Source organism: Danio rerio, chromosome 6, assembly GCF_049306965.1.
Source record: "Danio rerio strain Tuebingen ecotype United States chromosome 6, GRCz12tu, whole genome shotgun sequence".
Lineage (NCBI taxonomy): Eukaryota > Metazoa > Chordata > Actinopteri > Cypriniformes > Danionidae > Danio > Danio rerio.
Genome location: NC_133181.1, coordinates 30,570,280 through 30,583,748, shown reverse-complemented (window position 1 = coordinate 30,583,748; position 13,469 = coordinate 30,570,280). Strand labels below are relative to the sequence as shown.

The window sequence follows — 13,469 nt, the reverse complement described above, 5'->3', positions numbered from 1 at the left end:
ATTGCGAGGGCTTAAAAGGGGCAGTGGTCATAATGTCGAGTGAAAAAAAGAAAATGACAGCTGTGAAACATAACCAGCTTTGTCTTTTTGTGGGAAACACACTTTAGATTTTTTTAGGGTAAGAGGTTTTTGAGTTATTGCCGTCTATAACTAACTGTGTAAGGAATATCGAAAACAAAACCAACTTAACCGCTCTCATTTCTGGCACCCTCCTGGATGTACAGCGCCCTTTGCATTTGCCTATACTGCCTGTGCCACGGGCAGGTGTTACACCATATTCTGTGACTATCGAAATCTGTGACAACCGATTTCGATGGTCACAGAATATTGTGTAACACCGGCGCTCACCTCCCTCGTGACAGAGCGCATAGGTGATAAATGACGTCAGTACATAATAACCGGTTGTGATTATTACTGAACCGATACCGAATTGTCCGCGTCTGCATCGCGGTGTACTGAAAAAACAATGGATTTTGACACCCCTAAAAAATAAGGTATGTTTATTAGCAGTGGGACATAAATAACAGTGTTCTTTTGTCCCCACAGGAACTCTTGCCATTCAACACAATTTACTTTTAAATTGAAAAACTCAGAGGTTGCAAACTTAAGAATGTGTTATTGCACTAAATAACCTGTAGATTAATCATTAGTTTGACACATGAAAAAAGAAATAAAACATGTAATAAGGAAAAGGAACCGCTATAATAATTAACTTTTAACCAGGGATTATATTTTTAATCCCTGTCATTTTGTTACGTTTTGGTTAAACCTCTTTTTGATTAAGGAATTTTAATATATAATAATTATATATATATATATATATATATATATATATATATATATATATATATATATATATATATATATATATATATATATATATATATATATATATATATATATATATACATATATATATATATATATATATATACACAGTTGAAGTGACAAAGTGTCATGAAGTGACATTTAAAGGGTAAATTAGGTTAACTAGGCAGTATTTGTTTAAACTGATAAGCTCACTGACTGTAGCTACTATTACAGTACGTTGTAGCATTCATAATCCAATTGTAAATACTAAAATATATACAGTACAGTACTATAATTCAATTATTCATTTTCTTTTCGGCTTAATCCCTTTATTAATCTGGGGTCAAGGAGCTGAGTTTGTCACCTGTGCTCTATACCTATATTGAAATGTGAACATATTTTCAAAATCTATGACAATGGATATAGTCTGAAAATGAATCTGTGAATAGTCTAAATCTGTGTATTTATGAACAGTGTAACATAAGTGTTTTCACCTGGAGCTCAAGCCAGCTGGGCGGCTCTCCACGCACTCCATTGGCAACAGTGCGCCTAAGACGCTCAGCACAGTAAGGTGCGTATCCCACAGGACCAAAACGAAGAAAACTCTGCAGATACTTCAAGAAGAAGAGACAATAAGACAACAACAAATTAAGAATACATTCATAAAGAATGAGTGACATTATGCAATAAAGACTTCTTGATGTTCTTCGTTCACCTTAATAAAGCGCTCAGTAGGAGGAAAGATGCCCAAACAGATAGACAGGAGGATCCAGCCACGAAAAAAGCTTCCGCGGTTTGAGTTCTCCTGGAGCTGCTTACAGATCTGGCAGTAGATTTCATCTCTAGCAATAACAGAAACTAAGGATTTAGCAGCGGAAAAACCTGACAACTAAGCAACAAATTACATATGGTTATTATGAGTAATAAATTACCTGAGGTCACGTCTGACAATGGCATATCCCACAATGATATGCAACTTTTCAAGAGATGTCATTGGTCGGTCCAGAGTGAGTCCATCTGTGTTCATCTCATCTTCTTCACTTATAGTTTGCACAGTGGATTGTCTGGGAACTTCAGACCCGTCCTCTGCCTTAATAATAAAGAGTCGAAAAGTTAATAATAAATGAGTCAAAACTTAATATATTTATAATATATATTTAATATAGCTGATAGTTGCATGTGAAAGTGCACCAATATAGAACAAGAAAGCATTTATTATCTATTATTTATCATTTATTATTATGTGAATGAAAAATAACAGCAAGAGGACATTTATAATACAATTAATTATATAACAATATGATTAATATAATATACTTAATCCCTTAATCATTATATATAATTCATGATTTTTTCACACACACACACATATATATATATATATATATTAGGGATGGGAAGATTAACCGATATGTATCGATACGCGGTTATGCGCGTTCACGATGCGAGTGCATCGGTTCAGCAGCAGAGGATGAATGAAATTTTGGAAGCAAATCGAGATGCATCGGTTTTTGCGAGATGCATCGATTTTTCCGAGATACAGCTTATATTTTTAATATAGAATGTATTTTTTATTTATTAACTAGTGTTGTCAACCTGTTTTTGGCGCATAATTTAATCGACCTACATAAAGTAAGCCTTAACAACGGATTTGCGGATGTGCACACACTACAACTCAGTGTATCAGGTGTGCGGATGAAGCTAGTGGAGCGCCCTCAGAAAGCGCGAGAAGCAAAACAAACATTTTATTCCTCACTGAGTTTTAAATCTAAAGTATGGCAAGCAACATTATGGATTTAAGGATGGACGACATGACAGGACAGATGCAATTTGCAAAATGTGCCGCGCATCTGTAAAATACGCGGGCAGTACGACTAATCTGATATCTCACTTGAAGCAGCGCCACGGTGTTGTTGTGAAAGCATCTTCCAGTGTTTCTGCATCCCCGGCTTTCACACTGCTTCAACCAGCTCCAAAAGTGGTGAGAAAAGCATTGCAAGTTTTTTTTTTTTTCCATGCGCAACAGTTCTGCTCGCTCTACACCAATAACGAATGCTATTGCATTGTTCATCTGCAAAGATATTCAACCTAGTGTCACGGAGAACGAAGGTTTTAAACACCTCCTCCTGTTAATTTTTATTTAATTATAATAATAATAATATGAATAATAATAATGATAAAAATAATTGGGTGTCACGGTGGCACAGTGGGTAGTTTGACCACCTCACAGCAAGAAGATTGCTGGTTTGTTATATTTTTATTAGCCTGTTGTTTACAGTGACAGTGATGTTTCAAAGCAGCATAACACTGCTAGTTCACAACCTTAAGTTTTGAATAATCAGTGGCAAAATATATCTTTGTAAAACTTGTTTTCATAGTTGAAAAGTTAAATCACAATTCTTGTTGTGCAATGCTAAATTTATTTATGTTGAAAGAGTGCAAATATATATATTTTTTTTAATATATATTGCACTTATACATTCTGTTTATCTTGAAAATACTTAAATAATATGTGCTATATGTTCTAAAATGGCCCTCTACTGTAAACTGACACTCTGGCTCTGAGAGAAAAGCCAGTTTGTAAAAAAAAGTCTTGGTTTTGCTTGGTTTATAAATAATCAAACTCATTCAATGGCACAGCATCCTCTTTCACATAATCTCATAAACTTGATCTAATTAGTTAGTGCTGAAATATCGCATCGTATCGTGATATGGGTGTGAATCGTATCGTGTTGCATCGCAATATGTCACAAATGTATCGCTAATATATCGGATCGTATTCTTTGTATCGAGATGCGTATCGGATCGGCATTATAGCTTAGATGCCCAACCCTAATATATATATATATATATATATATATATATATATAAAATATCTTGAATCTTCTTGGATGATAGCCGTGCAATATTCTGCAAATAACAGCACTCGTCCAGCCTCTTTACCCTTCACCCTTGTATATTACTCCACCCACATACAGCAACAAGCAGAGGACACTCTACAGTTTGACAAATGTTGCTACTGTTAGACAACATAATGTACTTTTTAGGCTTTTTAGTCGCGAATGTAGTTGCTTAAGTTGCAACTATGCAGTTTATTTATAAGAATAGTGCCTATTTTGAATATTTATAATTTCGGAGCATCAGATTCATCAGTCTGTTTGAGCAGACCAAAAATGTGACGGTGGATGTTCCACCACAAGATGGTGGCAGAGACCGCATAATAAGTCCTTAGGGGAGAAAAACAGCCTTTTCTCAGCGTAAATTTCAAACTACAGCAGAACAAAACATTTTAAATCAGGTAAGTGATATTCTAAGTCGATCTCTCTCTCTTGTATTTTGCGTTGCTGTATTTATACCACAGAAACTGGTAGTGTTTGCATTGCTCTGGCTTTTTAGGGGTTATTTATTGTAAAATCCCAATTGCAACAAAGAAATTCTGGGAAATCTCTGTAGACTGATGGAATTTCATGCTGTTCAGCCTTATAATCTTAAAATGTGAGCAAAAATGACCTTTTTTGTCATCACTTTACACATTACGCTAGAGAATCATTCAAATATAGCTCTAAATTGACGCTGGTGAAGTAGCAACAGTTTTTGTTTTCACACATAACACATTTCTAATAAATCAGTATAATTCAAATTCAAATACAAATATATATATATATATATATATATATATATATATATATATATATATATACACACAGATATATATACACTGAGTTATTATGTCTGAACACATTCGATCATCTTCAATTATACTTTAGATATAACAAGTCTAAAATATCATATTAATCAGCCATGTGAACATGACTTCATGCAAAAAAAACAACAAAAAAAAACAAAGTACCGAAAAAATAAATGCATACATAATAATCATTATTTTCTAAAAAAAATAATAATAATAAAATAAATAAAAAAATTGATTATTAATTATTTTAAGGTTACAAATAGTACCACATTACATTTTTACAAAACTTTATTAGATAAAGACATCTTTATCTTGATGAAGTTCATAAATTTTACATTGGCTTTATCAAGAAGTCTACATTAAATCAATATAGAATTTTTAAGAATATAAAATATGTATTTATGCATCACCTCTTCTGCTATAACTGATGGTTTTCTAGCAGATCTTTTGTTTGACGGTGGTCCTTCAGCTGTGGAGGTCTTTCTGTTTCGAGACATTATGTCAGTAAAAGTGGAGGTCTTTCTATTTCTGGGACCCTGTTCTGGTACGGCTGATAGTTTGCGGTTTGGAACACCATCATCTTGAACAGATTTTCTGCTCCGGGACAGTAAGTCTGTAAAAGTGGAAGACTTTCTGTTGCGAGAAGCCTCTTCCGGAACTGTAGGCACGGCCTTGTTCTGAACAATTCTGGAATTTCTAATTCTCTGAAAATAAGGAAACATGCATTAATGTCATTTGTGTATTCAAAAGAAAAACAGCCACCTGCTCTTCTTACAATGAGAAAATGTAAATAGGGTGAAGGTGGAGCATAAATAAATTTAATTATCAAATTATTTAATCAAAAAATTTGTTAATTTCTTGGTTTATTCCTTTATTCTTATTTATTTATATATATAAAAGGTAGTGCTGTCGCCTCACAGCAAGAGGGTCGCTGGGTCAAACCTCGGCTCAGTTGGAGTTTCTATGTGGAATTTGCATGTTCTCCCAGCGTTCGCATGGGTTTCCTCTGGGTGCTCCGTTTTCCCCCACAGTCCACAGTGAAATTTTTAGTCTTTTTAAAATATTTTTTCAAGAGATATGTAACTTTTCACTGTATTTCCTATAATATTTGTGTTATTTCTTTTTAATTTGACTGAAAAAAAAAAAGAAATTATATTTTGTCTAAAACTATTTTAGGTAATTGTTTTTAGCTTACTTACGAAATATATATTTTTGATTGTCTAAAGAAAAAGCCACTGTAATCCAATAACTAACTTAATAATCCTAGCTTGCTTTAATAATATAATAACCTAGCTAAGCCTTTAAAGTGCACTTTAATGTAAATACTAGTATCTTGCAAAATAAATAAAAAAAATATCCTCCATTAGTTGTCAGAAATTAGTAATTAACACTTTTATGTTTAAAAATGTGTTACAAATGCATTAAGTTCTCTGCATTAAGCAACACTTGGGAAATCTAAAAAAAATAGGGCTAATAATTTTGACTTTGACTGGAGGCGAACTGGACTGTATTAAAATATATTTTAGAATGTAATTTAATATTATTTATTATTGCTTTTTATTTATTTATTTGTTTGTTTGTTTTTGTGTGTATCTATATAGTTCTTACATACCAGACATTTTACTTTGACAGCAAAATTGTACAGTATGTATACTACATTGAAATGCTATTTTTTTGTTGACAAAAGATTCTTTCACTTAATGCACAGCACTTTCAGCAAAAGCAATAATATGAAATAAGTGCATCCGCCATTAAAAGTGCAACCCAGCTGATGATGAGCAACAATATTTCATACACTAGCCAATGAGGATTTTCACTTATTTCACTTACTTCATGCTGGATGATTTTAGAATCTGTTTATGGTTTTATTAATATCGAGTTAGCTCTTAGCTAAGATGACCTGCTTTGGAGCCAAATGGGTCAGAGCACTGAATTTAAGAAATAAAAAGGTAAATTTTTTTTGCTCACCTGGTCCACGCCAACCATATGGCTAAGGCGTCTGTCCTGTCTGGAAGCCACATCTTTCTGCACAGAGCGATCGGCAAAGGCTGTTCCACTTCTTGAGACCACCTGAGCTTTCGGTTCAGGAAGATCACCCATAAATCTCAAGATCATCCACCAAACTGTTAATGAAGCCTGGAGTAAAGACAACATGACAGCATAGAAGAGTTTGTGTCAAGAAAAGCAATACTAGATAACCAAGTACTATACTATAAATGTAGACATGCAAGTTAAAGAGGGCTTTACCAGGACATCATTCTCGTCCTCATGGTAGAGCAAAGGTTGGCGTAATCTCTGACGAATGTGTGTTGGTGTGGCAGCGCCCTGGAAATACATGGAAGCAAACTTGGAGAAGGAGTACTCATCCAAATCATCATAGTCTTCCTCTGGAATGGGCATCATTGGAGCATCATCCAGATCCACCTCCTCAAGCACCGTCCGTTTGCCCTCCAAGTCCTAAACGCACACATAAGAAGTTTTCAGGATTGTATTTTTTATGATTTAATGTCACCACAAAACTTGAATTGATTTTAATTATTTATTTTTTATTATTGTTAAAAATATTAAAAGTAAATATACTGCATCTGGAAAGTATTTATAGCGCTTCACTTTTTCCACATTTTTTTGTCTTTTAGAATAGGATGCCACAAGCTTGGCACACTTGTCTTTGGAAATTTTTGTCCATTCCGCCTTGCAGTACCTCTCAAGCTCTATCAGGTTGGATGGGAAGTGACAATGTACAGTCATTTTCAGATCTCTCCAAAGATATTCAATAGGATTTAAAGGGTCACGAAACACCAAAACACATTTTTTGAGCTGTTGACAGTCGTATATGTGTCCCACACTGCTAAAAACACTATTAGGACACCTATATTTCACTAAAAAGTGTAAATTGGTTGTTTTTGCATTATGTCAAGCAAATTCGTGCTTCCGGTTTGAAACGAATTTTTGAAGCTACGTCACGGTCATGACATAATAGCGTTGTATTCCAGCGTGCAGACTGGGCTTCTGTGCCAGAGTGTGTCTTATTACGTCTTCCAGTGTAATGCATTAATGCATGAGTAAGGCTTGGTTCAAACCAATCAGCGCGCTCTATTGTGCAACTTCATTAATAATCATTACTGTCACAGTGTTTAGACGACAGAGACGCCACGTTGTATTGGCAAAACAAGTGTGAAGTGTTGCTTTTATAGTCTGCTGCCGTTAAGTTTTGTTTTCATTTTCTCTCTGTGAGAGCTCAGATTCGCTTGTAGTCTCCTCTTAATAAAGACGCGGCTCTAGTTGCTGGTGATTGTCCTGTCGCTACAGATTTGGTAAGTGAGCGACCAGTGCTCTTCGTTTATTTAGTTTGTTCGTATCAAACAAACTATTGCACAGAGTGTAAACATGTTAGCACTACAACCAAACTTTAACCTTGTGTAGGATTTTTACCGCATTTTGTGAACGGAATACCCCACGCGGCTTTCTGACGCTACCTGCCCTGTGCATCTAAGTTTCCGGGAAATGCTGAGTTTTTTTTTTCTCTCATTCGCCGTGCGGTATCAAACATTGCATGAGAAATACACGCTAAACGTTACAGCAGTTCCTCGAATCAAATATCTCGTTTGTCGCGAGGGACATGAATGAATTCTCTGAATGAAAGACAGTTAAAGTCCACCATTTAATAATTTGGCAAATAATTCGACTACAGATGCCCATGTACTCCCACACCGTGCCTCTTTTCTTCCTCCGACACTCCCCCCTAAACAGAGCTGGACACGCCCACTTTTCTGGCTTTTTCCAAAGTAGAGGTGTGAAAACACCCAGCTGAATCGAGGGGGTTTCATGGCCCTTTAAGTTCTGGGCTCTGGCTGGGCCTCTCAAGGACATTCACCGAGTTGTTGTGAAGCTACTTCATTGATATTTTGGCGGTGTGCTTTGTGTCATTGTCCTGCTGGAAGATGAACCGTTGCCCCAGTCTGAGGTCAAGAGCACTCTGAAGCAGATTTCATTCAGGATGTCTCTGTAGATTGCTGCATTCATCTTTCCCGATATCCTGACTAGTCTTCCAGTTCCTGCTGCTGAAAAACATCCCCACAGCATGATGCTGCCACCACCATGCTTCACTGTATGGATGGTATTAGCCTGGTGATGAGCGGTACATGGATTTCTCCGAATGTAGCACCTGGCATTCACACCAAAGACTTCAATTTTAGTCTTATCAAACCAGAGAATTTTGTTTCTTATGGTCTGAGAGTTCTTTAGATGCCTTTTGGCAAATTTCAGGTGTGGAGTGGCTTCCGTCTGGGCACTCTACCATACAGGCCTGATTAGGGGATTTCTGCACAGATGGTTGTCCTTCTGTAAGGTTCTCCTCTCTCCACAGAAGAATGCTGGAGCTCAGACAGATTGACCGTCGGGTTATTGATCACCTGCCTGACTCTAGGAAGAGTCCTGGTAGTTCCAAACATCTTCCACTTATGGATGATGGAGGCCACTGTGCTCATTGGAACTTTCACAGCAGTAGAAACTTTTCTGTAAACCTCCCTAGCCTTGTGCCTTGAGACAATCCTGTGTATGCCTTTTCAAATCATGTCCAATCAACTGAATTTACCGCAGGTGAACTTCAATAAAGCTGCTGAAACATCTCAAGAATGATCAGTGGAAACAGAATGTAGCTGAGCTTAATTTAGAGCTTCACAGCAAATGCTGTGAATACTTATGTACATGTGATTTTTCAAGTTTTTCATTTTTAATATATTTGCAACAATTTCAAAAAATCTTTTTTGACATCATTGTCATTATAGGGTATTTTTGCGGAAATAAATTAATTTAATCCATTTTGGAATACGGTGATAACATAAACAAATTGGAGCTATGAATACTTTCCGGATGAACTGTAGATATTACATTTTATAATGAACTTCTTAAAATAAAAACAAACATTGTGAATGCATTGTCTTTTATCTGTCATGTAACAGTATTTACATTTAAAAAAATAATCTGATTAATCTATAACATTTAATAGAAACATTTAATTTTAGCTTGCTTCTTTGTGGATCAACAATTAAACAAACAAACAAATGGTTGTGTTAAATTAGGATTGACAATCTCAGTTGAAGGTATTTGCCTCAACCTTCTTCATCATTCTCCTTCACCAGTCTAAGATGGGACAGGGGGCTCACTGGTGCTAGTTTGGGCATCTCTGCCATAAAATTTCGGCCTTTAAGAAGTTTGATCTCTCACCTCAAAGCCCACAGGGGCCTGGCCCTCCTGTCCACCAACCATGCTAGGTAAGAAGCCAAAGATATCATCCACCATTTCCTGATCCGTAATAGATTCTAACTGTTGAGCCGCCTCTCGTTCTCTTTTCTGGCGCAGAACTTCCTCAAGCCTCCGCTGTCTCTCTAGAGCAGCAAGTTCTTCAGCCCTGCGCTCCTGGAGTGAGAGGAAAGCCTGCAAACGACATGGATGGATGAAAAGAGGGCATGTAGCTTGAGATATTTAACAAAACATGGTGGCTCTTTCCCTCAGGAAATGTCTTACATCTCTCTTCATCTTATTGACAGCTTTTCTAGCTAGAGTTCCTCTGGTGTACGCTTGCAGGAGGATCACTGCGTCTCTCTTTCGTTTCCACTCCTTTCTCGCCAGACATCCACGAGTCTGAGACTGCAGCAGAAGAGTTGCCTTTCGCTTCTGTTTGTACTCCCAGGCCATCTTACGAGAGCGAACTTGAGCCTGCAGACGGGCGTAACCCAACTGGACCTGCAGAAAGACAAGGAACACTCTACTACACACTTGTCCAAGCATTAATTATTGTCTTATATGAACTGTCAATCTGTAGACAGAGGACAACTTACCACTCTGTAAAGTTTTCTGCCTTTGTGTCCACGCCATGTTTTCTGTATGGTCACAGCTGCTCCTCGCTTCCTCAGAAACGCTTTCCTAAAAAAAAAAAAAAAGAACAAAACAGCAAGTAATAAACCAGTCGGAAAACTTTCTTTAAAATTAAGATTTTTTTCATAAAAATACCAAAACAAACAAACAAACAAACAGACGGACAAAAAACACTTGCACATGTTCAAATCCACAGAAATAAGTGATTTAAACTAGTAACATGGACTGTGCCCTGTTTTGTCATTCTGATGACACACTATAAATTTTTGTGTTGGTTTTTTAGAAAACATAGAAACACCATTGACACATTAATATGTTGTGCTTATTAATTAGACTGCAGCAATGTAACAAAAACTTAAAATCGATTTAGTATAATAAATCAATTATGATTCTTCCCAACATGATAGAAAAAATCTGAAAGTGGTAGACTACGGTATAATAAAAGCTGTGGTTATTGGAAAAACATTGTTAATACATGTAAACATTGGTTTACTGGATTGGTTTAATAACCTGCTAATTTAAAACATTTTTTTTTTGCAGATTACATGGCTGTAAACAGGCCCATTGCTTCAGTTCTCTGATGGTTTTGACTGATCTTTTAAAGGAGAGACCCTGATGCAACAGGGACAACACTCAAAAATATTGATACAGTTAGGTCTATAAATATTTGAAAATCCACACAGTTCTAATATTTTTGGCTCTATACACCAATGCAGTGGATTTGAAATGAAACTAAAAAGATGTGCTTTGACTGCAGAGTGTGAGTTTCAGTTTGAGGGTATTTAAATCAAAATCAGGTGAACGATGTAGGAATTACAACAGTTTGCATATGTGCCTCCACCTTGTTAAGGGTCCAAAATTAATTGGACAGAATAATAATCTTAGATCAAACTTTCACTTTTTAATACTTGATTCCAAGTCTGGATTCAAGCATAGACATCACCAGACACTGGGTCTCATTCCTGGTGGTGCTTTGCCAGGCCTTTACAGCAACTGTCTTCAGTTCCGGCTTGTTCTTGATGCATTTTCCATTAAGTATTGTCTTTAGCAAGTAAAATGCATGATTGACTTGGCCATTGCATAACATTCCACTTATTTCCCTTCAAAAAAATCTTTGGATGCTGTTGCAGTAAGCTTTGGGTCATCCTCCACCTGCACTGTGAAGCGCTGTTCAATGAGTTCTGAAGCTCTCTCCCCATCACTCTGGTACAAGTTGATCTTGGTCTCATTTGTCCATGGGAAGTTGTTCTAGCACTGTGAATTTTTTTTTAAAACTCTAATCTGGCCTTCCTGCTTTTCAGGCTCACCAATGGCTTACATCTTGTGGTGAACCCTCTGTATTCACTATGATGTAGTCTTCTCTTGATTGTTGACTTTGACACACATACACCTACTTCCTGGAGAGTGTTCTTGATCTGTCCAACTGTTGTGAAGGGTGTTTTCCTCAACAAGGAAAGAATTCTCTTTTCGTCCACCACAATTGTTTCAGTGGTCTTCTGAGTCTTTTGGTGTTGCTAAGCTCACTGGTGCGTTCTTTCTTTTTTAGGAATGTTAAACACAGTTGTTTTTGCAAGGCCTAAGGTTTTTTTTGCTGTCTCTCTGATAGGTTAGTTTGGTTTCTTCAGCCTAATAATGGCTTGCTTGACTCATCTGGAGAGTTGACAGTAACAGATTCCCAATGCAAATAGCACACTTGAAATGAACTCTGGACCTTTTATCTGCTCATTGTAATTGGGATAATGACGGGATACACACTTAGCCATAGAACAGCTTAGAAGCCAATAGCCCAAATACTTTTGGAACCTTAACAAGTGGGAGGCACACATGCAAACTTTTGTAATCCCTACACGATTCACCTAATTTTAATGTAAATACCCTCAAATTACAGCTGACAGTCTGCAGTTAACACACATCTTGTCTGGTTCATTTCAAATCCATTGTGTTGGTGTATAGAGCCAAAAATGTTAGAATTGTGACGATGGCCAAATATTTATGGACCTAACTGTATATATTTGCTGCTTTTGTAAATTACCTATTTAAAATGAGCTGAATCAACTGAGTTTTTTTGGTTGTTTTTGTATCGTTATTTCCATCAAATTTGTAAAAAACAATCAAGTTAACTTACTTGATTTGTGTTGGGACAACATGAAGAACCCAGCTTTTTACAGTGAAGATTTGATAGGTGAATACTGATGCGGACAAAGTATTGTGAATGTTTGTGTGAAGTTCGGATTGTGGGTGCTAAAAATTATTCAAGGGACTCAAGAGGAAAAAAGAGCCACCCACATTTTGTGAAAACATTTTGTCTGGTCAAGCTTGGTATGTGCACCAAGGTTTCAGTGTGAATGTTGCCAAACAAATTCACAGTTCATTTTAAAATTAGTGTGCCACAGAAATATACATGTACATAACCACAGAACCATACATGAAACATAAGTCGGTCATGAAGATGAAAACTCTCACAATCCCTCACTCAGTCATGGCTTAATTAACTATGGCTTTGTTTGTTTTTATCAATACACACCTTCTAATGGTGAATATACATACTGTGCCTTAACATTTGTTTGCTATCTTCAGACTTTTACCTGTGTTTGTATCCTCTCAGGACTTTCTGAATAAGCAGTGCCTTTTCGTTAAGAGCCTTGTCTCGAGCCAGCTCCAAAACTGTATCGTGAAAATCCTTTCAAAAATAAGTATCATGTTAAAATTTGTCTCTTTTAAAATACACTACTGGTCAAATGTTTGGGGTCAGTAGGATATTTAACTGTTTTAAAATAAGCTTATCCTGCTCACCACAGAAGCATTTATTTAATCAAAAATACAGTAAAAATTGTAAAATTGTGAAATGTTATTACACTTTATAAAATTTATAACTTTATAAAATTAACTGTTCAAAAGTAGTTTAGAATTTAATTTAATAATTTATTCCAGTTATTTTGCAGATGAAATTTCAGCCTAATTACTCCAGTATTTAGAGCCACATGATCCTTCAGAAATCACTCTAATATTTATTATTATAATTATTAGTAATATTATTATTAATAATGGTAATAGTAATAAAAGCAATAACGACTGGAGTAGTAATTTTATT

At 36.0% G+C, this 13,469-nt stretch overlaps 2 protein-coding genes and 1 long non-coding RNA gene across 4 annotated transcripts in view; 1 reads left to right on the top strand and 2 right to left on the bottom strand.

Annotated features, from left to right (window-relative positions):
* LOC141386287 (uncharacterized) overlaps positions 1 to 13,469 on the bottom strand; it is an 816,166-nt gene that overhangs the window by 394,502 nt on the left and 408,195 nt on the right. The window lies entirely within an intron of this gene.
* myo7ba (myosin VIIBa) overlaps positions 1 to 13,469 on the bottom strand; it is a 61,438-nt gene that overhangs the window by 28,142 nt on the left and 19,827 nt on the right. For both annotated transcript variants that reach the window (XM_068221979.2, XM_021477351.3), the window contains exons 19-28: positions 12,964 to 13,058; positions 10,342 to 10,426; positions 10,028 to 10,246; positions 9,728 to 9,937; positions 6,749 to 6,958; positions 6,470 to 6,637; positions 4,912 to 5,205; positions 1,743 to 1,900; positions 1,526 to 1,652; positions 1,305 to 1,424 (exon numbers count right to left, since the gene is read on the bottom strand). In XM_068221979.2, coding sequence (XP_068078080.2) covers positions 1,305 to 1,424; positions 1,526 to 1,652; positions 1,743 to 1,900; positions 4,912 to 5,205; positions 6,470 to 6,637; positions 6,749 to 6,958; positions 9,728 to 9,937; positions 10,028 to 10,246; positions 10,342 to 10,426; positions 12,964 to 13,058 — 1,686 coding nt within the window. The remainder of the gene's footprint in view (positions 1 to 1,304; positions 1,425 to 1,525; positions 1,653 to 1,742; positions 1,901 to 4,911; positions 5,206 to 6,469; positions 6,638 to 6,748; positions 6,959 to 9,727; positions 9,938 to 10,027; positions 10,247 to 10,341; positions 10,427 to 12,963; positions 13,059 to 13,469) is intronic.
* The window catches only part of LOC141386289 (uncharacterized), a 157,237-nt gene continuing 151,359 nt past the window's right edge, over positions 7,592 to 13,469 (top strand). The window contains exon 1 of the long non-coding RNA XR_012407978.1: positions 7,592 to 7,815. This is a non-coding gene — a long non-coding RNA (uncharacterized lncRNA). The remainder of the gene's footprint in view (positions 7,816 to 13,469) is intronic.